The sequence below is a fragment of the Anthonomus grandis genome, chromosome 19 (genome assembly GCF_022605725.1).
Source record: "Anthonomus grandis grandis chromosome 19, icAntGran1.3, whole genome shotgun sequence".
NCBI classification, from domain to species: Eukaryota; Metazoa; Arthropoda; class Insecta; order Coleoptera; family Curculionidae; genus Anthonomus; species Anthonomus grandis.
The window spans coordinates 2,670,191-2,693,489 of NC_065564.1; the positions used below are offsets into that span (position 1 = coordinate 2,670,191).

Here is a 23,299-nt window from a genome sequence, read left to right on the forward strand (position 1 = left end):
GAACAGACACTTGCAACGGGCTCTGGGACATGGAAGGATAGTTCCAAGGGCATCAAAAGATAACAGAAGTATGACAATGGAAAGAACCTTTAACATCTCGTTCCATAATTCTTATTGCCAATCAATCAAACGAGTAATATAATCTGAATCCATTAAGCAAACAGTTTCGCGCGGCCCCCCTGGGGTTCAACCCAGATACCCCAATCATCGCACATGATAAAACTGAAAGAAGTAAAGTGCCCGGGGGCCGATCGTTCATTCCGATAAAACCATATGTCCCCGAATGTTACATTAGGGCGAATTTGTGAATATCTCAGAAAATGTCGCCATACGGCACCTCGGGGACTGAAAAGACGCGTCGAGCCGATCTAATTTGCCGTCGCCCTCCGCCCCTTGGGCTCCATCCCCCTCACCCCCCAGGGGCCGGTTTTTGATGTAATTGATTGTTTAATTTATTTGTCGATGACCAGTGGACCGGAAGAGATTTTGATTTTAGGGTTGGGGGAGGTAGTTGGAGCGCCAATCGTTTGTACATTTGCGAGTGATTTTTCGGTATTTAAAGGGAAATTGAGTTCGTGAGGTTTCTCTCAAAATAAAACAGACCACGCGACAAAAAGTCGCCATTGTTTCGAGCATCTTCCGTCGTTCTCTCAGCATGGCGTCATGTCCGGTTCCGCTGCTCTCCCCCCATCGAATCTTTATCCCCTGTATTTCCCACCCCCGCAAGCCCCTCGGGGAGGAAGCGGGGAGTCTCCCGCGGAGTTTGCCGTTTGTTTTCTTCTTTGTCTACTTTACGGTGACTTTGTGGTTTTATCGTGGAAATGCCACGATCCAGATTTATCCGGATGCGATGATACGGTTTCGAGAAGCTGGCGTTTTTCTTCGAGGAAATTCGGGAACGTAGCTAAAAAAGCGCTCTAAAGAAACGTTGTGGAGATAAATTTTCGGCAATGGCAAGGTTACTCTGTTTCACTCTATATTACGGTGAAATATTGGCTCTATATTTCTACGCTCTTAGTTGTTTAAGATGCCCGGAGGTTTTCTTATTTTGTTCATGTTTTCGTCGTTAGACTGCTTTTTTAAAAGATAAATTAGAATAAATAAATTGGAGTCACAAGGCTCTATTAATTTATCAACACCTACAACTCTTGATTTCGTAATTAATATTGGGTTTACAAGAAAAATGCTTGAACATTCATGTAGGGTGGAGCCTAAGCTGCAAGTTTGTAGGTAAGAAAGTTTAATATAACCGATAGCAACTTGGATGCTTGACAAAAATCTGCTCGACACTCAAGTGCCAACACCTAAATTGCAAGATTTCAAAAAAAAACAATGGGTGTATTAGCGTTAACTTAGCTTTATAAGAAAATTTAATTTAGCCAACTGGAACTGAGACATATCATGAAAACATGGTCGACAGTTTGATCACTCAAGTGCCAACATCTAAATTCCAAGATATCTCTAAAACTAATTGTTTTACCAGAAAATACTTAGGATCATTCATATAAAGCAGACTCTAATTCGCAACTTTCTTCTCTAATAAAATTTGATACAACCAACAGGAAACGAGATATTTGTCAAAAACTCTACTACCCTAAGAGCTCCAGTAGCTCCTCCATTAATTCCTTCAAATAATTGATCTCAAAAACCTGGAACTTCACATTAATAATTCCTTAAATTGCCACAAAGGGAAAATCTCAAGTTAACCATCCAAACAGCGAAGTTATTCTGCAATTCTCGCCACACCCCCTCGAAACTACCCGAGCGAATCGAAATGATCTCAAACACTCACTCTTTGATTGCAACCACTGGCTGCCACGCACTTTCACGCCGAGGGGGGAAAACCGTCGCTCATTTCACGGATTCCGGTGGGGAGCAGCGGGGGGGCAACCCGGGGGAGGAGTGAATTATGGGGCAAATTATTAATAAGCTGCGGCGGTGGAGCAAATTAAGTTGCGGCAACCGAACGTCGAGCCACTTAGTCCCCCTCTAATGCTAAGGGATGAAGCTAATTGGGTTTGTAAGCTTTGCGGAGTTGTATGACTGACTTTATCTCTTTAATTGAACCAAAAAAAAAAGAGTTCTAAAAATATGACTTCAAACAAACGTGATGTGCCTTTAACGATCGAAGTGTGACCAACATATTTATAAACCCCCCTTGAACAAATAAAGGCAACCAGGTCTTGTTGTCACACATGGCGGACCGTATCGGATGCCTTTGCACGATCCCCGAATTCCGATAGATTGAGCGCCAAGTTCTCTCTTCTGTAACGCGGTTTCGTTATACTTCGTTGTAGTGTTTGGTGTGCCCACCAAGCCGGAAAAAAAATTATGTAGCACAGATATCCACTTGTGTTTGATAAGAGCCCAATCTGTGTGTTTACCGATGTATATTTCGGGCGAGGAAATGTTTAATACACTTAACTCGGTCGTTTTCCATGGACGTTAAGTTCGTTTTATTGCGACTTTCAAGCCTCTTTGTTGCTATTTATGTCACCGGGAGGCTCAAAGAGAGTAACGTATCCGAAGAAGAAAATTGGTTATAGGTCGCGGATGCTCCAGACACAAGAGGCAATTCCTAAATTTCAAAGTTTCTTGAGAAGTAATGGGTTTATGAGGAAAATGCTTAAGGGTATTCTTGTAGGGCAGGCCCTAAGGTACAGCTTTGCTTCATAAATAAGTTTATTAGAGATATTTGACAAAAATCTGCTCGTCAGTTCACTCTCTCAAGTACCAACTCCTAAATTTCAAGATTGCACGAAAAATATTTTTATATAAATGAAAGAACATAATTTTCTTAGTAAAAAAGTTTATTTACACTAACAGCCTAAACCTGAAAATAACAAAGTTATAGCGATATTAATTTCGCCACTATTAACTGGTCGGACGGAGGACTGAACGATGCGAATATACACTGACTGGCAAAATTCAATTAAATGGTGTATTTGAACCATATTTATTTGAGAGAAAATTAAATTGATGTGACCTCAACAACAAGTCACAGGTCTTCTGTCTAGTAGATCCTGTCAGTTTTGCATCATTTGCATTAGTGGTCATAAGGGGTAAAATAGGAGATGCAGTTAAAGATTGAGATAAAATGGTTTTATAGGAAAAATGGTCAGGAGCTTTCTGGTAAGACAGATCCTAAGCTACAACTTTGCTTCATAAAAAATTTTAATATAGCCAATAGGAACTTCGATGTTTGACAAAAACCTGCTCGTCAGCTCAGTCACCCAAGTGTCAACTCTTAAATTCCAAGATTGCACGAAAAATAACTTATGAGAAAAATGGTTAGGAGCATTCTTGTAGAACAGAACCTAGTCTACAACTTTGCCTTTTAAGAAAGTGTAATTTAATCAATAGGAACTGAGATTTTTGATAAAAACCTGCTCGTCAGTTCAATCACTCCAGTGCCAACACCTAAATTTCAAGATTGCTTGAAAAATAATGGGTTAATGAGAAAAATGCTTAAGAGCATTCTTGTAGGATAGATCCCAGGCTACAACTTTTCTTCATAAGAAATTTTAAGAATTGAACCAACAGGAACTGAGATATTTGACAAAAACCTGCTCGTCAGTTCAATCACCCAGATGCCAAGTCGTAAACTCCATTGGGTTCTTGGAAAAAATGGATAAGAGGTGTCGCCACTCTGATGGTGTTGAAAGAACTCTAAATCCTCCATCCTCCCCGGATCCCTCTTACCACCCAACTATAATACACTCAGGCATCGATAAACTTTCGAAACTTTACTTAACGCCGTTAACAAGAAAAGACAAACAATCCGGGGAACCGAAAGTCCTCATTACCGTTACCAGAAAAGGAAGGAGAAGAACGTGGAGGAAAAGGAGGCGCGTTTATGCAAATGGCGGAGGCCGTTTTGCGGGCGTCTCGGTGATCGGCGCTCGTCTCGCGAATCTGAGACGCAGCCAACCGTTCCGGAACCGGCTTTCTTCTCCTATTGATTTTCCACGAGACTCCAAATCGGTCCAATCTCCCTCAGACTCCCACCTCCCTTCCACCCACCCACGAAAGCCCGAGAAAAGGTGAAAAAGGAGAGAGGAAAAAAACCTTAATCATCCCACTTCTGAATTCGAGTATGTTAAGACCGTATTTAAACGAGATTACGTTTGTAATCCCTTTGCTTATACGGTACGGTATGTTGTTATAAGCGGGCTCCGAGGGCAACAAATCTAACAGGGTAACAATGGGGGTTGTAACAATGGTTGACACTTCAATACGGCAAATATTTGCACCGACCGGTGGATGGAATTGTGTCTTTTGGGTTTCGGGGGTTGAGGAACGGACCGCACTGATTCGGTCAGAAATGTACCTGAAAAAAGGCTACCCTAGTCGATTCCTACGCCACTGGCATATGCCAAGCAGCTGTATCAGTGTCACCGGCGATGATTCGACAATAGAGGGACTCAATAATGGGAAGTCTATTAAAATAGACTTTGGATTCTATAGAATAACAAGGATATAATGCCTGAGAAGCGGTAGTTCATTAAATTGTTTATGGGACACTTTGGAAAAGTCAGCGGGGGGTGAAGTACGGAAGGGCGAGGGGTGCCCTCTATAGGTGTTTCTCTTCGGGGTTTTTAACGTATAATCAGTTTTAATTGTCGTTCGTCGCCCCAAAAAATAATTGGCGATAATAAAAAATCGTCAATATTAGCTTATCACTTATCGCGACGTGTAATACGGGTCAGGACAACTGTTCGGCAAATCAATTACGGTTTACTTTATCATGATCAATTGCCGACACCAAATCCCTGTTTCATCATATTAAAAATCCATCACACTGAAAACACAGTTTTTACAAATTTATCCCGGTGTGCGTGTATCAATTCCGCGCGATTAAGGGTCGAATAACAACCCCCTATCGGGCCCTTAGAGGGCCACTTAAAGTAAATTGTTTGACAATTCCGTCGAGTCGGCCTAATCCAAATCATCGGTGACGCGACGTAGGCCCCTCAAAGGGTATAAAGCGGGACTTTAAAAGGAAATTCATACGCTTTCGTAACTGACGGGGCCCTTTTGTGCGGCCGGCATTAAGGGATTGTCACATTTTATCGAGATATGTTCGAGGAAATATCAGCTTTGGGTTGATTTATTTGCCAAGCACAAGGGACAGAAGTTAAATCTCTTCTAAATTTCTAGATCCTTGCATTAATTGCGTGCATATGTTATGGACAACCGTTCAGTTTTCCTTGCGACCTATTCGTTATATTCTCGAATCGTTCAGTCCTCCGTCCGACTGGTTAAACTAACCTCAGATTTCGTTGACGATCGCAATAATACGGCGCTTGTCGTTTGTATTTGACAAAATCTCGACAACCTCTCATTCATAAACTGTTGGATCTCCTTGAATTTAAATATTTTTTTCATTTCAGGATTGTAAGGAACAAGGCGGCAGAAAAAGCGAAACATGCGCACCAAGTAGCCACCAGTGTCGGCTCGTCGAATTCCCCCGGAGGGGTGTCGGTGATCGCGCACGCGCCCTCTACCCAATTAAGTGAACCCCGATCAGGGGCGTACAGCATCAACGGGATTTTGGGGCTGCAACACGACCCCAACGGAAATAGTATTAAGAGGAAACGAATAGATGACCACGGTAAGTTTCTCATAAGTTCCGGTCCAAGTTTCTAAGGGTTCCCGGCCGATATAATAGACGAAGGGTTAAGATTGGCCATTTAAAATGATTTATTTCGCTTTAATTTGAAACAACGAGGTTAATACAACGGTTGCGGCAAGTTTGTATAGGGGAAGGGCAAAAAAAAAGAAAAACGTGTCAATGTAATCGTAAAACGGTTAAAAGTAACCCGGTAATTTCGCATTTCCAAATCGAAAATCTACCGAAACCGTATAGAAATCAGTCGGCGGAGACGATTGATTGCGGAATCGGTTAGTAGGGACTTTGCGCAACGCTTGAATCGGGGTTATTGAAAAAACCATTGTGAAAAAATGTGCATTTTTTTGGGGTCGTCTTGATTTGACTTTGGTTATGTCTGATTTACTGTTAAAAATTGCGTGAAACATACCAAGCTGTAACTAGCTGTATGAGTAAACTACCAGGTCCAAAAAAAAAAACTTCAAACTATTAAAAGAGGAATTGGTTTTCAATCTTCATATAGGTACGTAAGTTTCCCTGTTAGTCAATTCTCTTGAATTTCCTTGAACAAGCTCTAGTTTTCTTAGATTTTCTTATAAAAATAGCTTTGATAAATTTCACTCTATTCCCTTCATTTTTATCTGTTTCTTTGGATACATTCGGGTAGGCTACACTTCCTACATAAACTAGGCTACACAACTTACATCCTATATCATCGATATTGGTCCACTAAAGCAAGAAAAGAACCGAAAATCCAAAACAAATTTCCTCCATTATTAAAAACATATACCGAAACAGCTTTCATATCCAAAAGCCCTCTCAAATACCGGAGGGGTTCGACGTAGGGAAAGGGGGGCGGCGGCAGGCAATCCGCCCCCCTGACAAACATCAATGGGGGGGAAGGGCGGTTGCGGTCCCTATGGCAACGGCGTCGCGTCTTGACGGCATACGGCGCCCCCATTGGTCAGATCGGGGGCCGCCAACTTGATTTACGCTGATGGGACCAGATGAGAGGTAATCATAAAAATCAGTCCTCGCTTTCTCCTGCCTTCCCCCCCGGCCCTTACCACCCTTAGCCCCAACCAACCGCCCTTATGGCTAAAGTGGTTTTTGTTTTTACCGAGAGCGAAAAAACAGGGAAATAAAAGGGAGATTGTACAGGGTGATGCTGTCGAAAGCCTCCGATCGCTCAATGAAGACGAATAGAGAAAAAAACAACGGTAAATAATGCCCTTCAGGGTAATAAATAACCGGGAGGGACCCTAAATTGTCAAAATATAAATTTATAAATCTTACGGATGCTGATCACGACCAGGCCCGGTGCTCACCATCCGTGAACGCTGACGTAACGATGTGCCATATGAGACCGTGTGTTCGCAACTTTGTCATACTGATTTAACATATTTATTGCCATTTAAGGGACCTTTGAAAAAAAAAATGGGACCCAAGGCGTCATGGTTCAAAGGTGAAAAGTTGGATGATCCTTTGTCTTGAACCTAATTACCCTACTGGATCCTCCATCGGGATTCCCTAGAGTATCCGTCCGTTTAAAAATCATAAAATCCCAAAAAAACGAAGTAAACAATCCCCACGTCGAGACAATAAACGTGCCTCTCCACTTTGGCCAAATCTGTTGCAAGCAACTTTTCGTCGTTTTGTTTTTTTCTCCATCCCGTTCCCGAAGGCCCGATGGACGCTTTGTTCCCGTTTTAAATGCCAAAAAGAGGGAAACGTAATCTCAACCCTTCCGGGAGCACAGTCCCCACGAAATGATTAATTTTTCCTCTTTGCAGCGTTGATTGTTTCGTTCAAACTGCGGCCATGACATGCTTGAAAGTGGAAAAGAATATGTTTCCTGGATAATAATCATCAACAAGTTACTTGATTAATGACATAAAAGATTAATTGTCATAAGATGAGTCTTTTGTATCTCACTTCTGATTTAACGCTCGACTCTCCTATATCCCACTGCTGATTTAATTAACGTTTTGGGGCAAAAAAAAATTTCCTGCATCCAGAAATGTCCGACACGTCCGTCGTTGTTGCCGGTGCCAACACGTATTAAGAAGACAAATTCGCGGTCCAACAAAGGCGTCTCTATTCGGTCGTGGCCAAATGAGCGTCGCGGTGACGTCACGCACCGGCGCCCGTCCGTTTTTCCACTAATTGGACCAGAAATGTGACGGCTAATTTCGTAGTCACCGCCTCACTCCGAAAATTAATAATAAACTCGCCTGGGCTCGGATCCGATAAATAAGCGGGTCCCCCGTTTTCCTCTTTTCAATTCCCGATCATCGAAAACAACGCGTTTATATTATAGTAGCGATTACGCAAAACGTTTTGATTTGATTTCCCCGCGGGTAAGGAGGGGTCGTCGTCGTGTATTGTGTGTTCGCCCCTCGGTATTATGTGACATTTAAAAGTTGCTCTTTTGGCTCCCCGGGTGCCGATTTCAACCCCTCTTTGTAAAGTTGAGGCGGTGTAGGTTTGGCTTTTAATTTAAAGGATTGCCTATGAATTGAAATCCTAATAAATCCTCCTAAATCCTAAGGAGTTGTAAAACGATCCACTAAGTTTTTGAGTTACCTAGGCATGAATAAGTCAATTATTTTAGCACACCAGGTTCGTAAAATAAGTCTGTCTTATTTGTCTTTTTCTACTTCCTGCTTCTTCTTTTATCTCAAGAGAAATTATAAATAATTCCAGGCATTCCGAAGCACTAAAGGTTCTTTGGTTGCCACGTCATCACTTCGACACCCTATGAGTATTCCTACATTTCCCAAGTCAAATGCTCAAAAGATTGACTTGGTAAGATCACCGTCATTAAGACGTTCCTGGTAAATAAAAGAATTATTCCAGGCACACCAAGTTCGTAGAATTAGTCTGTCTTATTTGTCTTCTTCTACTGCCTCGTCATCGCCTGTTTCTTTTCATATCTCAAAAGAAATTATAAATTATTCCAGGCACTCGAAAGCACTAAAGGTTCTTTGGTTGCCACGTCATCACTTCGACTTCCTATGAGTATTCCTACATTTCCCAAGTCAAATGCTCAAAAGATTGACTTGGTAAGATCACCGTCATTAAGAGTTTTCCTGGTAAGGAAAAGAATTATTCCAGGCACACCAAGTTCGTAGCATTAGTCTGCTTTTACGTTAGGTCCTTCGTTTTCTTTTATCACTACCTACATTAATTAGAAATTATTCATTCCATTAGAGATTATTATAGGCTCTCCAAAGCATTAAAGATTCTTTGGTTTCCACTTGGTCACTTCGTCTCCCTATGAATATTCCTAGATTTCCCAATTTTCCAAGTCAAATGGTCAAAGTATTGAGATGCATTGTCAAAAGATCCTGACCAAAGGAGCACTTAAACATAGAGATCACAGATGGACTGCTAATATAATAGGAGCATGAGTCCAGAGGTTTTTAGCAATAGTTGAGGGCTTGTACATGAGGTTTGCTTCAATGTGCTGTGGACTAGAGGCACAACTCTACAGCGAAGGCATTCCTAGCTGTAGATTAAGAAAAAAGGCTTTTCTTTTGTTGATGTGGGTGTGATTTTGCTAGCTCTACATTTTTTCATCTCGTTGTTTAGTCTTTAAGTAAATAAAACACTAGTAATTAACTAAGATACTTTAATAACTGAAACCTTCTCATTTTAACACAATTCGTAACAAGCCTAAGACATGTGAATTGAGCCTAATCTCTCATAATATTTGACACTTGTCATTACTTATCATCGAGCGTAGAATGCTAAAGGTGAATTCACATGAATTTGTAACGGAATAACTAACTCACGATACTTTCTGCTGTCGAGGTTTCTTTTTCTCGGCATTCATCTGCTATTTATTCTTCCTCTTCTGCTTCTACTATTGCTATTAATTTAATATTTGAATGTAGACAACCTTATAGATTCGTTTGAGTAATTTTTTGGCCAATAATGTCCACTTTTAACGTATTATATCTAATTACAGTTTAAAATTGGGGAAATTTAATTAATAGTCGCAAAACGGCAAATGAAGCATAGATCACGAAATTTATACGGCCTATGAAAATAATTAAACTAAACCCGACGGCCCCCATTGTCCCGGCAAAATGAAATTTCGCAAAATATAGATAATAAAACATATCCCGCGGGATAGGTTCAATTAATGGTGAAATATAATGGGATTTCGAGCCGGTGGGCTCTCTCGCGCTCGAGATTGTAAACCGGCAATCCCGACTGGACCCGGTGTCCTTTGTCGCCCTCGACATTATAACCCGATTAGAATTATAGATATACATAGTATGTATATTCTCTCGTTTTGTTTGCTTTAATTTTGTTCCTATTTTAAATTGATTTAGTTTTAGTTATTGGCCAATAAAATGAGTTTCGAGCCTGAATTCGTATTTTGATTTGAACGCTCGGTTAAACGGAGACAATGGAACCTTTTATTTATTTCAAAAAGCACGAAAATTGATTTGATTTCTTCTTTTTCTCAAGCTTCTATAAGTTCTTCCTTGTTATCATCAGTGAGTTCCTTTTTGCCCATTTCTGTATCATGATCTTAAAGTCCTCAGTCTGTGCCATCTATTTCTTCCTGTAAAAGTTCAATTTCTTCTCTTCTTCTGCTCTTTCCATTCACGTTTTATCAAGTGGACCACCACGGGGTCCTGGCTTGATTAATGTGTAAAATTTAACAATATCGGAATTAAGTTCAATTAAAGCCCCCCCAAATTGTACACGTTCGGTCACAAACGGTTTCCGTAAATAACGAACGCCCTATGACCGAAAAGCATCATCGAATCGGGCGGATTTCATAAAGAGCAGAGAGACCGATCGGGTCCATTATTTCTTCCGTGATTTATCAGGGTCGGTGTATCCGTTATTGCGTTTATATTGACTGGTATGGCCGGCGCGACATCATCATCATGATCATCCGAACCTTTCGTGGGGCCCCATTTTTCGAATAAATCCCATTGTCGATGTCGTTGTTATTGTTGTATTTCGGCTTCCCCCTTTTCGATTGCTTTATCAAAAACTGCGCCACTGTTATTATAGACTTTTAGCATTATTTTGTTTGTTTGTTTTGTTTCAGATGAAAACAGAGATCTCAACGGGCACCACGACGACGATATCAAAAGACAACGGTCGCAGTACAACGGGGACCCCTTATATTCGAACGTAAGTCTTGACGTTATTTATACAACAAAGTCGTATTTGAGCAAAACGAAAAACCCATTAGTTACTCCAATTTTCCACGGTCTCGATTCGGATCGAACGAGCGACTTTCTATCAAGTAATAAGGATGCATTCGTGTTTATATGCCCATACATACATACACAATATGTTATTTTGTTTTATTTATTGTTATTAGCATCCGAGTTTACTTCATTTAGTTTTCTACGCAATTACCACGGGACATGAAATGGCCACTGCTCCGATTTTGCAAATCAGTTTTGATTACTTCCACGTCAGTAATAATTATTATTCTCTCTTTCTCTCTCTCTCTCTCTCTCTCTCTCTGTTTACGCGATTTAATTATATTAAAATAATTGTTTTTTCCTCTTCCTTTATTTGTATTAATTCCCATTTAAAATTCAAATTTTAATTTTACTGAATTTCCACTTCAAAGGACCGCAGTACCAAATGCAATGATCTTCAAGTGACCACTCATTTTGAAATGCTGCAGATTCCATACTAGTTGGAATATTTGTATGAAATAACGTGAATGATATTCAGAAATCTGTGCAGTATAATAACAGTTCAGATTTAAATTTGTCCAGGTAGAAATTTAAAAAATATCAGACTTCGCATGGAGTGCCATGCAAGATTAATGTTCGATCTTCAAGGTGACCATTCAATTCGAAGTGCCACAGATTCAAAACTACCTGGATTATTCTTGTAAAATGATATGCATAATGTTCAGAAATCTGTGCAGTACAATAACTATTCAGATCTAAATTTGTCCAGGCAAAAATTTTAAAAATATCAGACTTCGCATGGAGTAAGGTCCAAGAGTAGTATTTTACATTTAAGGTGACAACTAACTTCGAATTACCACAGATTCAAAGCTACCTGGAATATTCTTATAAAGTATCATGCAGAATATTCAGAAACCTGCGCAGTATAATAACTATTCAGATTTAGATTTATTTAGAAAGATATTAAATAAATATCAGACTTAGCATGAAGTGAGGTCCAAGAACAATGTTCGATCTTTAAGGTGACCACTTACTTCGAAGTGCCACTGTTTAAAAACTAGTGAGAATATTTTCATGAAGTAAAAAGCATAATATTCAGTAAATTATACTCTATCATAACCATTTAAGGTCCAAGCGTATTTCTCTAATATATCCTTATAGCAAAGAACCAAACCTTAAAAAAAAAACAATTTTTTTCCAGCTTTGGTCAAGCAAATGGTCAATAAAAGACGAGCACAAACTGCTTTCCGAGCTGGGGGGTGCGGGTACCACCACGGGTCAATCGGGAGGCTACTACGACCCCCACGGGGGTTTTTCGGGGGTGACGGGGGTCACCTCGGCGGCGGACATCTACGACACCATTAACACCATGAGCCAGAGCGGTCAGAATATTTATACGCCCCCCTTGGCGGGGTCGTTAGGTGAGTTGTGTTTAAAAAAAGTGTGATGCATGTATGTTTTTTATCGGTGCAGGTGTAAGGGGTGTTGAATTTAGGAAAATTATTCGAAATTTAAGGCCCATCTTGGTTTAGGTTCCAGTTCTTTAACACCCCTGGCGCCCATAACCATGCATGAAATGAAAATAGAGACAACGAGACTTATAGATCCCACCAAATACGATCCGTCAATGTCACCGTATCATTCAGGTAAATGTCAGCTTCAGTTTGCCACTGGCATGGATTTGCTTATCTCGCGTATATATTTTTGTATTCGCTGAGATTATTAAAATGAGCGCAAAAAAAAACTAATTTCCATTGCAGGTTTCTATTAATTGAATCGGCTTAATGAATAATAATTAACTTTTTTCAGTTCCTTGATACTATCCGCGGTTATTAAGGTTTATTTATTATGTTTGCTTGAATAATAGTGTTTTATTTGATGTAAATTTTAATTGGTACAAGAATATTTATTTTTTTAAGATTACGGATAATTTATTTACTGGCTGAGGGAGCCAATTGTAATTTAGGACAAGGACGATGTCTGATCTTCAAAGTAACCACTCGTTTCAAAGAGCTTTAACTAGATAACCAGTTGGAATATATTGAATGAATTAAAATGCATGATATTCATACATTTATACTTTACAAATAATGTTTAAAGCCTCAAATAGTCTAAGAACAAATTTCAGAAATATCGGACTTTTAGGCGGCGGTGTCCAAAAAGAAGGTTTGACCTCGAAGGTGACCACTCAGTTCAAAGTGTTGTATCTAAAAAACTAGTTGGATTAATCTCTCCAAATAAATGACATAATATTCCCTTAGTTATGCACAACAAATAATGCTTAAGATTCTTAAAATACGAAAACAAGATTCAGAGATATCAAGGTTTTTATGTACTGATGCCCAAAAAGAATATTTGACCACGAAGGTATACACTCAGCTCAAAGTGCTGTAACTAAAAACCTAATTAGAATATTCTCTTTGAATTAAATACATAATATTTCTATATTTATACCATACAAATAATGCTCTCAAATTCTTAAAATCGAAAAAACAAGTCCCAGAGATATCGACCTTCTTATGCAGTGATGCCCAAAAAGAATGTTTGATCACGAAGGTGATCACTCAGTTCAAAGTGCTGTAACTAAAAAACTAGTTGGAGCATTCTCTTCAAATAAACTACATAACATTCCTGTATTTATAGAGAAAAAATAATGCTTAAGATTCTTAAAATCCAGAAACAAGTTTCAGAGATATCGGCCTTCCTCTGGAGTGGTGTGAAATATTATGAATTAAAATACATAATATTTCTATATTTATACATTACAAATATGCTCAAAAATTCTTAAAATCGAAAAACAAGTCCCAGAGATATCGACCTTCTTATGCAGTGATGCCCAAAAAGAATGTTTGACTCTCACGAGATGTGTTTCAAAGTGCTATAACTAAAAAACTAGTCGAAACATTCTCTTCAAATAAACTCCATAATATTTCTGTAGTTATAAAGAATAAATAATACTTAAGATTCTTAAAATCCAAAAACAAGTTTCAGAAATATCGATCTTCTTATGCAGTGGTGTTCATAAAGAATGTTTGACCACGAAGGTGACGACTCAATTTAGAGTGCTGTAACTAAATAACTAATTAGAAAATTTTATTCAAATAAAATACATGATATTTCTGTATTTATACAGAATAAATAATGCTTAAGATTCTTAAGATCCAAAAACAAGTTTCAGAGATATCGACCTTCTTATGCAGTGGTGCCCAAAAAGAATGTTTGCCTTCGAAAGTGACCACTCAGTTCAAAGTGCTGTAACTAAATAGCTAATTGGAATATTTTGTTTAAACAAAATACATGATATTTCTGTATTTATACGTAACTAATAATCTTTAAGATTCTGAAAATCCAATTACAAGTTTTAGAGATATCGGCCTTCTTATACAGTGGTGTCCAAAAAGAATATTTGCCTTTGAAGATGACCACTCAGTTCAAAGTGCTGTAACTTAAAAACTAGCCGCAATATTCTTATGAAACAAGAACCATATTCTTTAAAATATAATATACAAGTATCCTCAAGCCATAAACATTCTTGTACCTATCCAGAAACCTATATAATCCAGGTTCTTAGCCACTCAGCGCCCCAACTTTATAATTTAATTTTTTTTTGCTATTTTTTGCATTTTGTTGCATGCATTTTTGTTTTTTTTTTCTTTCCGACCCCGTAGCGAACGAAAACAACTCGCCCTACATGAACCATCAGGTGGAAAACGGCTCGCCCTCGTTACCGCTCGCATTACCGGCCGAGCCGGCTACGAGTCAGGCGGCGGGTTCGCCCGATCCCGCCGCCTTGACCGTCCTACAGCCCACCGGTACCGGCCAGGTTGCCGCGCAGCATTACAGCACCATGTTGCCGAGTTTCGCCGGATATTCTGCGGGTAAGTATTTAATGAGCCGCCGCGCATCACTGTGCTACAGCTCGGTTGTGTTTGCTTGTTTTTTTTTTGTTTGTTCAGACCTTTAGGCGTGATCAGGTAAGTGGAACACTCAAAATTTAAAGGAGTCTCGATTAAAGGGCGATGCCATTAAAGCAAATCGTTTATTCCAGGCACGACGGTGGTCCCAGGTACAGATTACGCGTACAGTACAGCCTATAGCCAGTACGGAGCCGCCTACGGTACCTACGGTTACGGATCAGCCTCCAGCGGGTTACTCAGTAAGTAAACAGTGAGTATTAGTAGAATTAATTTAATTAGCAAAACAGAAAAACATGTCTTAAAAAACGTTTGAAAATTAATTGAATTCAAGGACTTGATAGGATGCCTATTTCAGATACAGCTTACTACTACAGCAACGGCAACGACTTGGTGACGAGCACGGAACCGAACGCGGCCGAGCAGAGCAGCCGAAGTCCGCTCGCGGCCACTCGTGCGAACTCGTTGGCCTCCGCCAACTCGCCAACCGAGAGCGGCGGCGCCTGTTTGAAAACCGAAACGATTTTCCCGCCAGATTTGAATCTGGGCTGAGCGAGGACGAGCGCGCGCGCGGTGAATTTTTAGGGGCCAAAACGTATTTTACGATCGATTATTTTTCTCTTTAGAAGTGAACAAAATTACGGAGATTTTATTTATATTTTAAGATTTACCGGAAATGTGTAGTGAGTCAACCTGTGGCGAGTTTTCAGTAGAAAAAAACAACTTTTTGAGGGAGTTTTTATGGCGCAGGCGCCCTATTCGATCTCAATTCGGGGCTCTAAATTCTCCCTATACATTTCTAGTAAGATAAGTTAATTGTACAGTAACCAAAAAATGAATCAACTTAACGAAACCTGTAAAAAATCGACCGAAATGTTGAAATTCGATCGATTTTATTGTATATTTATTTAATTGTTGTTATTTTTTTTGTATAAAAGTTTTTAATTCAGCCGCTAGTGTTTTTAATTTTACACCAAAGAGTTTTTTTCTGTTAGATATGAACTATTGTATAAACGTATATATAGCACGTCGTATATCATATCAAAACTTTAAAAATGGTTTTTTAAATTAGGAAAAAATATTGAAGGGAGAGCGACAATATGGAGGTAAAGAGGGCTAGGTAGAGAGAAAATAAAAGACGTTTCTGCTTGATGAAGCTAACGCCCTCAATACTCCCTTTATATTTTTTATTTAAAAATTGTTTTTAAGTCTGTAGTTAGTAGGTGTTTTTTTTAATTATTTATGTCTTGCACTCATGTTGGTCAAATTTCAAAAAATCACCCTGTATTCACAAGCTAGTCAACCATATTAACAGAACCGTACTTAATTTTTTCTCTAATTGTGTGTTACCGCTTCGCTGTACAGATTTATTTTTGTAAATACACCTATTTTCTACCTAATTTTTTAAGTCCCCATAAAGTGTAATTTATTTCATATTATTTTCACCTGTTTTTTTGTTTGTTTGTTTGTGTAATAATGTACCAAAGAGCCAGAGAAAGAGAGACCGTTTCTGTGCAGGTCCGGCTGTTAAAATACTCGGAAAAAATTCCCAGTGCAATAAACACGCCCTCTAAACGTCCCTTTTAGTTATAACCTAAAATAAAATTTAAAAGATCTCTACAAGAATATGACTATAGCATGTTTAAAGGGCGCAAGTTTATATCAAATATAACACATTTTTTCCCAGTATTCTAAAGGTCCTATAATTGTAACTATATTGTATTTAAAAATGTGATAGGCCGAAAACCGATTTTTTAGGCCCTGTAAAATGTATGTATGTACTTGCCCCCTCCGTAAAAGAAAATAACCAGAAAAAAAAGTAATTTAATTAAGTAATTTAAAACAGATGAACCTGTCACATTCACTCATTTAGCTGTAGGCAGTTTATATTTAGAGAAATAAAGAAAATATTGAGGAAACTATAGTTTTATTAGGGTGACCACCTACTTCAAAGTGCTGTAACTAAAAAACTAGTTGAAGTATTCTCTTTAAATAAAATACATATTATTCCTCTATTTATACAAAGCAAATAATGCTTTAGATTTTTCAAATCCAAAAACGAGTTTCAGAGATATTGGTGCGCACTCAGTTGAAAGTGCTGTAATTCAAAATCAATTGGTGTATCTTCATGGAATAAAATAGACAATATTCCCTTATTTATTAAAAACAAATAATGCTTTAGATTCTTAAAATTCAAGAACAAGTTTTAGCGATATCCGACTTGTTATGCAGTTATGCCCAAAAATAATGTTTGACTTCGAAGGTGACCACCCAGTTCAAAGTACTGTAACTAAAAAATCGGTTGGAATATTCCCTTCAAATAAAATACATATTATTCCTTTACTTATACAAAACAAATTATGCTTTAGATTCTTAAAATCCAAAAACAAGTTTTAGCGATATCGATCTTCTTATGCAGTGGTGCCCAAAAAGAATGTTTGATCTTGAAAGTGACCACCTAGTTCAAAGTGCTGTAACTAAAAAACTAGATGGAATACTCTCTTCCAATAAAAAAGAGAATATTTCTTTATGTATACAAAAAAAATAATGCTTCAGATTTTTAAAATCCAAAAACAAGTTTCAGAAGTAACCCCCTTCTTATGCAGTGATTCCCAAAAAGAACGTTTCACCTCGAATCTGACCACTAAGTTCAAAGTAACGTAACTAGAAAACTAGTTGGAATATTCACTTCAAATAAAATACGAAATTTTCCCTTATTTATACAAAACAAATAATGCTTTAGATTTTTAAAACCCAAAAACAAGTTTCAGAAATATTAATCTTCTTATGCAGTAGCGCCCAGAAAGAACGTTTGGCCTCGAAGGTGACCACTCAGTTCAAAGTGCTGTAACTAAAAAACTACTTGGAATATCGTCATCACTAATAAAGTTCCATCCTCTTTTTACTTTATTACCTTTATTTATTAATTTGCTTTCACTAAAACCTAATCTACTCTCCTTATTCCACCCTGGAAATACGATTCCTCGCTTTAGGATATAAAGAAATATGCGATATATTGACACTTTCCATCTCCTTTGTCAAATTCTCATTGGGCCTTACAGGTTTAAAACTGGACCCGATAGTAATCGTTTTTCCAATGTTAAACTTATCCAGGGTGGGTGGGGAGACCTTCTTCGGGGGTTTGAACGATCGAATCATATTTTCCGGCAAATTCTTCGACTTTTCCAATACGGTTTTTTGCTTTTCTTTTAAGCCCTTTCGCCTGTAATACAACACCTCACCTGCCAAAGTGACCATTGCCAATGCCAACCCGAACAGGGTCGCAATAAATACACCACCTAAAAAGGTCAAAATTAACTGCCTTATAAAATTAATATGATAAATTACCTAAGCTCTCGAGGGTAATACCCTCGTTATCGTCAGTACTGGGACAGTCACCCCTTGCAGAATTATTCCAGTACTTGGCTTGCAAATATTCAAAAAAGCGCTCTTTTTGAAGATCTAAAATCCTGAAATAATCCCTAATTCATACCCCCTGATTTAAAAAATTGAAATCCTTACACTTTGCTCAAGTCGTCCTGCAAATGGCTGCCCTGTTGCACAGCCACCGCATAAGGTTTTTCCGCAAACACCTCACCGACCTCGGTGAGGTTACAATTCTTACTGATTTCATACTTAATTTCACTTGAATCGTGGATAAAGGCAAAATCGGCATCTAAAATATTTATAGGGTCACAGGACCTCAGCACACTTTACAAATGACCTACCCAATCTTTCGTTGGTGATTCTGAACCCTTCAGAAGCGTTTTGCACGGGAATCGAGTCGTTGATGGCCAACAAAATGTGCCCATATTGCTCCCTGATTGGATAATCCCAGACCCGGTATCTTGTGTCATCCGTGGAGGCGTTTAACGTTAATTCCTTCCACATTCTACAAATTGTTCGAGAATAAGTCTCCTGATCCCACTTCTGATTACTTAAACACCAAACACATACGAGCCAGTATATGAATATTTAAGAGAAAGAAAAAGGTGAATGGACAAGACAAGAAAGCTCAAAGCTCACTGACACATAGGCGAACGAAAGCTGCACGCGACGAAAGCTTTAGGATCTGTGAAAGAATGGTGAATGTTTCGGACAAATTCCACTCACCTATACAAAGTATCTTCGGCAAATTTCATATTAATAAAATATTGGTGAGTATCAGAGTCCTGGACCACCGTATAATTGATTCTCGATTGTCTGGCTAATTGTTCCAGAGACTGCACTGGAGCCTTAAAAAAAAATTACCTCTATTACCAGGGTGATCTTCGATCCAAGGGATTTGATCCTACCTGCATTCTTTCCACAGTCAAAAAGGCTGCTAAGTTAGCAGTAAAAGTGGCCAACATTAATACGACAAAGAGCCAATAGGCGGCTACCAAGGTTCGTCCCGATAGGGCCTTTGGGGCCTCGCCTCCCCCTTGAGGAGTAAAAGATGTTAAGGCGAACCAGAAGCTTTCTTTAAGGGTAAACTCCCTATAAAAAAAATCACTAATATATCAACCACAACCAAATTCTTTACTAGAATACCTGCAAGGGTATGGATAAGCCTTCTTATTATTCCTAGCACTATAGGGAGAGTATTTATCCAGAAACCAGACCATAAAACCAGTCACTATTAGGGCAGCCACAATACTTAACCAAACCTCCAATTTAAGCACTGTCATAAACTTAAAGAGGGAAGTTTTCCTTACAGGCTTCCTCATAACTAAAATATTTAGATTCAAAAGGGGTCTTAACCTCTAAAAGTATTACCTATAGTTATTCCAGTTTGCTCAAAGTAAGGAGCTACGAAATCAATGACCTCCTCTTTGTCGGCGGTCATTATTATGGCTGTTACAGCCAAGTCAGTATCCTAAAATGCCTCCAATAGAGAAGAAAATTTATGTCCAGACAAACCCTTACCCCTATGGCCAAATCCCCAACCACCCCGTTCCAGGTCCCGTTAACTTTCTCCCCGAAGGTGCCCTCTTTAGGTTCCACAAACTCAAAATCGAAATTCATAGTTTCCGCAATTTTGCTGGCAAAGTCCGCGCAATACCCGGTCCAATATTCCTCCCCAGTTTCTGGATGTTTCTCTTTAAAGGACCACGGTAAAGCCTTAAAAGTTTACACTTGAAACATTAAAAAAGAACTTTCTGAGGACAATTCTTACATGAGTAATTCCTATTCTATAAAACGCTTTAATAGGCTGAATCTTTTTTCCTGGTTGCAGTTGGAGATCTCCATTTTTATACTGGGCTATAACCTCAAAACTTCCATTATCCATCTTCTCGATATTTCCTCTAACGTTCACCCTAATAGTGTTTCCGAGACAACTAAAAATCTTGGCATTCTCCCCCATCATCAGCTCCAATAGTTCATCAAACTTCTGTCTGGTACTATCTGGATAAACGGTGTCTTTACACACGAAACGATCCAGAGGGAACTGCTCGTTACTCTGGATCATACTCTTTGCCACCCTCTGAATGTTAAAGGCCAGCCAATACAAAAACTGCTCTTGCATATTAAAGTTTTGAGGGCACGACTCTTTTTGGAGCAAATCCTTGCACAGTTCGTCATGGAAATAGAGGATCGAGGAGGTTTTGTTTTCCAGGAGGTCTCTGTTGAAGTTTGATGATTGAAAGTCGGTGAAAATGAAGTTCCAGCGGTCGGAGAGGGTGAGGAGATCATTACTGATAGCCTAGAATAGGTTAAGTGCTGTCTTTAGATGTCCAAGTTCATGAGATCTAGTTATCTAGAGAAGCACCCGACTAATTGTTTAGTGATTCTTATTCTAGTTCTAGAAGACCTCCTTAGTAGTAGCCTAGAATGTCGGGAAAGGTGACTAGTGGTGCTACTCTAAATTACTCAGGGTCCCATGACAGTTTTTTTAATTACTCTGGATTGATTCATCTCAGAGTGATTCTTCAGGGCCGTTAACTGCCTTACCTGCTCAACTAACTTATTCATATTAGCAGTACTGGCCATAATAGCAAAACTAGTAGGTATAGGTCTAATATTCTTAATCCTGGTGGCTGTTGCAGCCTTAAGAGGCTCAGCCATTACCATTCTCAATCTGCTCGACTCTAACCAATGATACAAGGCTTGATCAATATCTGGAAGGAAAGCGTGAATTTTCCCCAAGACCAGTGTAACACAGACTTACATTCCTCCTTATCAAAAATAATTAAAATATCGGTGGAATTCCTCGCATCCAGATACGAGTCCAAGAGAACCAAATAAGGTCCGATGGACACGTCGACGTGGATATAAGGGATACTCATGTTGGCGACGATTTCTTGGGCATACTCGTTGCCGGACCATGAAAAATCCATGATAAGGCTCAGCCCAGTGGATAAACCTTTGCAAATGTAATCTGGATCGTTTTGATAGTCGCTTCCGAGGTTGATTTTCGAAACAAGCAGGTCGTGGTTCTTGTTTATTGTTAACAAAGCATCCTCGAAGTATTGGACGCTTGTTTGCTGATCTGGTTGATGGATTATCGCTGAAACAGACGTTTCTAGTAGGGTTGGACTCCTGGCAGGCCCGATTTGTCATCTCTTATTTTTTTTTAGGTAAAATAGATGGATTTTTTAAGGGTGGAAGCAAAGACCTATCAATTTTTCTTTGGTTACTTGAGGATTTAAAGGGAACGATGTGATTTTCCAGGGGCCTTCATATGTATTGACCCTGATGGTGTAATATTCTAATGATACTGATTGAATATCGCTGGTAGACTGGTTACGCTATACAAGGCGTTCTAATTTTGCGGGGAAAAAAAGCAATTTTACTTTCATTACATGCCAGTGATTGAAAACTGCACGAGAAAGGCGGCAAAGTTGGTTTTTGGCCAAACCGAAGAATTAAGTGGATAATGAGAGTTTAAAATAGTAAAAGCATTGAAGCATTCGATACGGTTTTAATGCATTTTTTACCGGGACTTTCGAGACAGACCATAAATGTGTTCTTTATAAATAATCAAATAAAATTGTTCTATTGTTTATAAATAACTATCGTGAGAACATGGGTGAAGCAATCGGTTTCTAGCTTTACGATTTTATACAAAAATTATTATTTTTTAACTAATTTGGGTTCAAAAATTCCCTTTTCCTGTATTACTAATTATATTTTACAAATAGTTTCCAAAAATAAGCACAGTAATTAATTCGCTTAAATATAGGACTAGTATTTCAGGGTTATTAGTGCAAATTATACAGGTTGGTAATGTCTGTTTCGAGAATTATTTGTTAATTCACGTATAAAAAGAGAGAAACCGCATATAAACAGAAAAAGAAGGCCGAATAAAATATTCAAACGTAATGCAATTAAAATCCATAAAATAAAATTAAAAAAAAATCGAGTCTCGCTTACACGACTCGCTTAGTAGTAAGCAGACGCCGATCGATAATATTGAATGAAACGCGAACATTGCAAGTATCTTTTTGGATTTAACAAAGGCTATTGAACGTATCTCCAAGGAAAAATTCTAAATAAGAATAGTAATCCAGGATGTCAAAAGCTTAATAGATTTTTCTTTAGATGTAACAGTTTGTTTCATGAACGTATCTCGAATAGACCCAGGGATATCGAGTTCAGAGTTCTAGGTCGACGTTCCAAACCCCCCATTGACACCACCAACAATTCAAATAATGATAACTCATCAACGGTTTATCCGATTTAAAAGATTTTTACTGTTTTTGATAGATACTTACTTGCTCAACAACTTTTCATTCATATATTATCACAGTCGAATGACTAGCAAGGCAGATATGCCAGGTTTTTGTATCATGGTCGATGCATAGAGACCCTTGCAGTTAATATCCTGGATATCTTTAATGAAATTTAATTTAGAAATTTGGGGGTTACTAGTATACTAAACACAATCATAATTATTCAACTGAACTTTATTTCATGACTGTAGCTCCTATAGCTCCAGAGATATCGACTTTGGACTTTCAGGTAGACGTTCCAAAGCTCCATTGACTCCACAAAAATTCAAATAATGATAACTCATTAACGGTTAATCCAATTTCAATGATTTTCACAGTATTTGTTAGAAATTTATTGCCTTAACAACTTTTCTTCCATGCATGACCACATTATAAGAACTACCAAACGAGATATGCCAAATTTCTGGCTCAAGGCCGATGCATAGTAACCCTTGGAACTAATATCCTGGATATCTCTGATGGAATTTAATTTAGAAACTTGAGGGTTATTAGTTTAGTAAATACAATCATAATTAGTCGGTTAAACTTTATTTCATGACCGTAGCTCCCATAGTTCCAGAAATATCGATTTTAGACTTTGAGGTAGACGTTGCAAGGCTCCATTGACTCCACGAAAAATTCAAACGACAATAACTCATTAAAGATTTATCCGATTTTAATGATTTTTACAGTATTTGTTAGATATTCACAGCCTTAATAACTTTTCTTTCATGCATAACCACATTTTAAGAACTACCAAGCGAGATATGCCAGTTTTATCGCCCAAAGCCGATGCATAGGAGATCCTTGCACTTAAAATCCTGGATATCTTTAATGAAATTTAATTTAGAAACTTCTGAGTTACTAGTATATTAAAGGCAATCATAGTTATCCCAT

The 23,299-nt window shown here is 38.5% G+C and overlaps 2 protein-coding genes across 9 annotated transcripts in view; one reads left to right on the forward strand and one right to left on the reverse strand.

The window, feature by feature from the left end:
• LOC126747458 (paired box protein Pax-5) overlaps positions 1–16,627 on the forward strand; it is a 76,706-nt gene extending 60,079 nt beyond the window's left edge. For 4 of the 8 annotated variants that reach the window (XM_050456115.1, XM_050456116.1, XM_050456118.1 and 1 more), the window contains 7 exons: positions 5,394–5,614; positions 10,689–10,774; positions 11,996–12,215; positions 12,327–12,440; positions 14,463–14,672; positions 14,843–14,950; positions 15,067–16,627. In XM_050456115.1, the coding sequence (XP_050312072.1) occupies positions 5,394–5,614; positions 10,689–10,774; positions 11,996–12,215; positions 12,327–12,440; positions 14,463–14,672; positions 14,843–14,950; positions 15,067–15,260 (1,153 nt within the window). In that variant the 3' untranslated portion in view covers positions 15,261–16,627. Of the gene's footprint in view, positions 1–5,393; positions 5,615–10,688; positions 10,775–11,995; positions 12,216–12,326; positions 12,441–14,462; positions 14,673–14,842; positions 14,962–15,066 lie in introns of all 8 variants that reach the window. The other 4 variants (XM_050456120.1, XM_050456121.1, XM_050456117.1 and 1 more) reach the window with 4 other exon arrangements.
• A 912-nt stretch (positions 16,628–17,539) lies between these two features.
• LOC126747142 (ionotropic receptor 25a) lies at positions 17,540–21,271 on the reverse strand. The gene is made up of 12 exons (XM_050455640.1): positions 20,860–21,271; positions 20,643–20,809; positions 19,867–20,394; positions 19,617–19,811; positions 19,467–19,566; positions 19,242–19,419; positions 19,004–19,187; positions 18,822–18,943; positions 18,437–18,600; positions 18,231–18,384; positions 18,057–18,178; positions 17,540–18,007 (listed from the first exon to the last, which is right to left on the reverse strand). Exons 1-12 carry the CDS (start codon positions 21,026–21,028, stop codon positions 17,667–17,669), a joined length of 2,424 nt encoding a protein of 807 aa, XP_050311597.1. The 5' UTR covers positions 21,029–21,271; the 3' UTR covers positions 17,540–17,666.
• Positions 21,272–23,299: the final 2,028 nt, after the last annotated feature.

Excerpts from the sequence above, each read along its gene's own strand:
- LOC126747142 (XM_050455640.1), bottom strand. The coding sequence starts at position 21,028 with ATGGATTTTTCATGGTCCGGCAACGAGTATGCCCAAGAAATCGTCGCC. Across the intron at positions 19,812-19,866 it reads ATAGAATAGGAATTACTCAT|GCTTTACCGTGGTCCTTTAA; the intron begins GTAAGAATTGTC and ends TAAACTTTTAAG. Across the intron at positions 19,420-19,466 it reads GCAAACTGGAATAACTATAG|TTATGAGGAAGCCTGTAAGG; the intron begins GTAATACTTTTA and ends TAAATATTTTAG.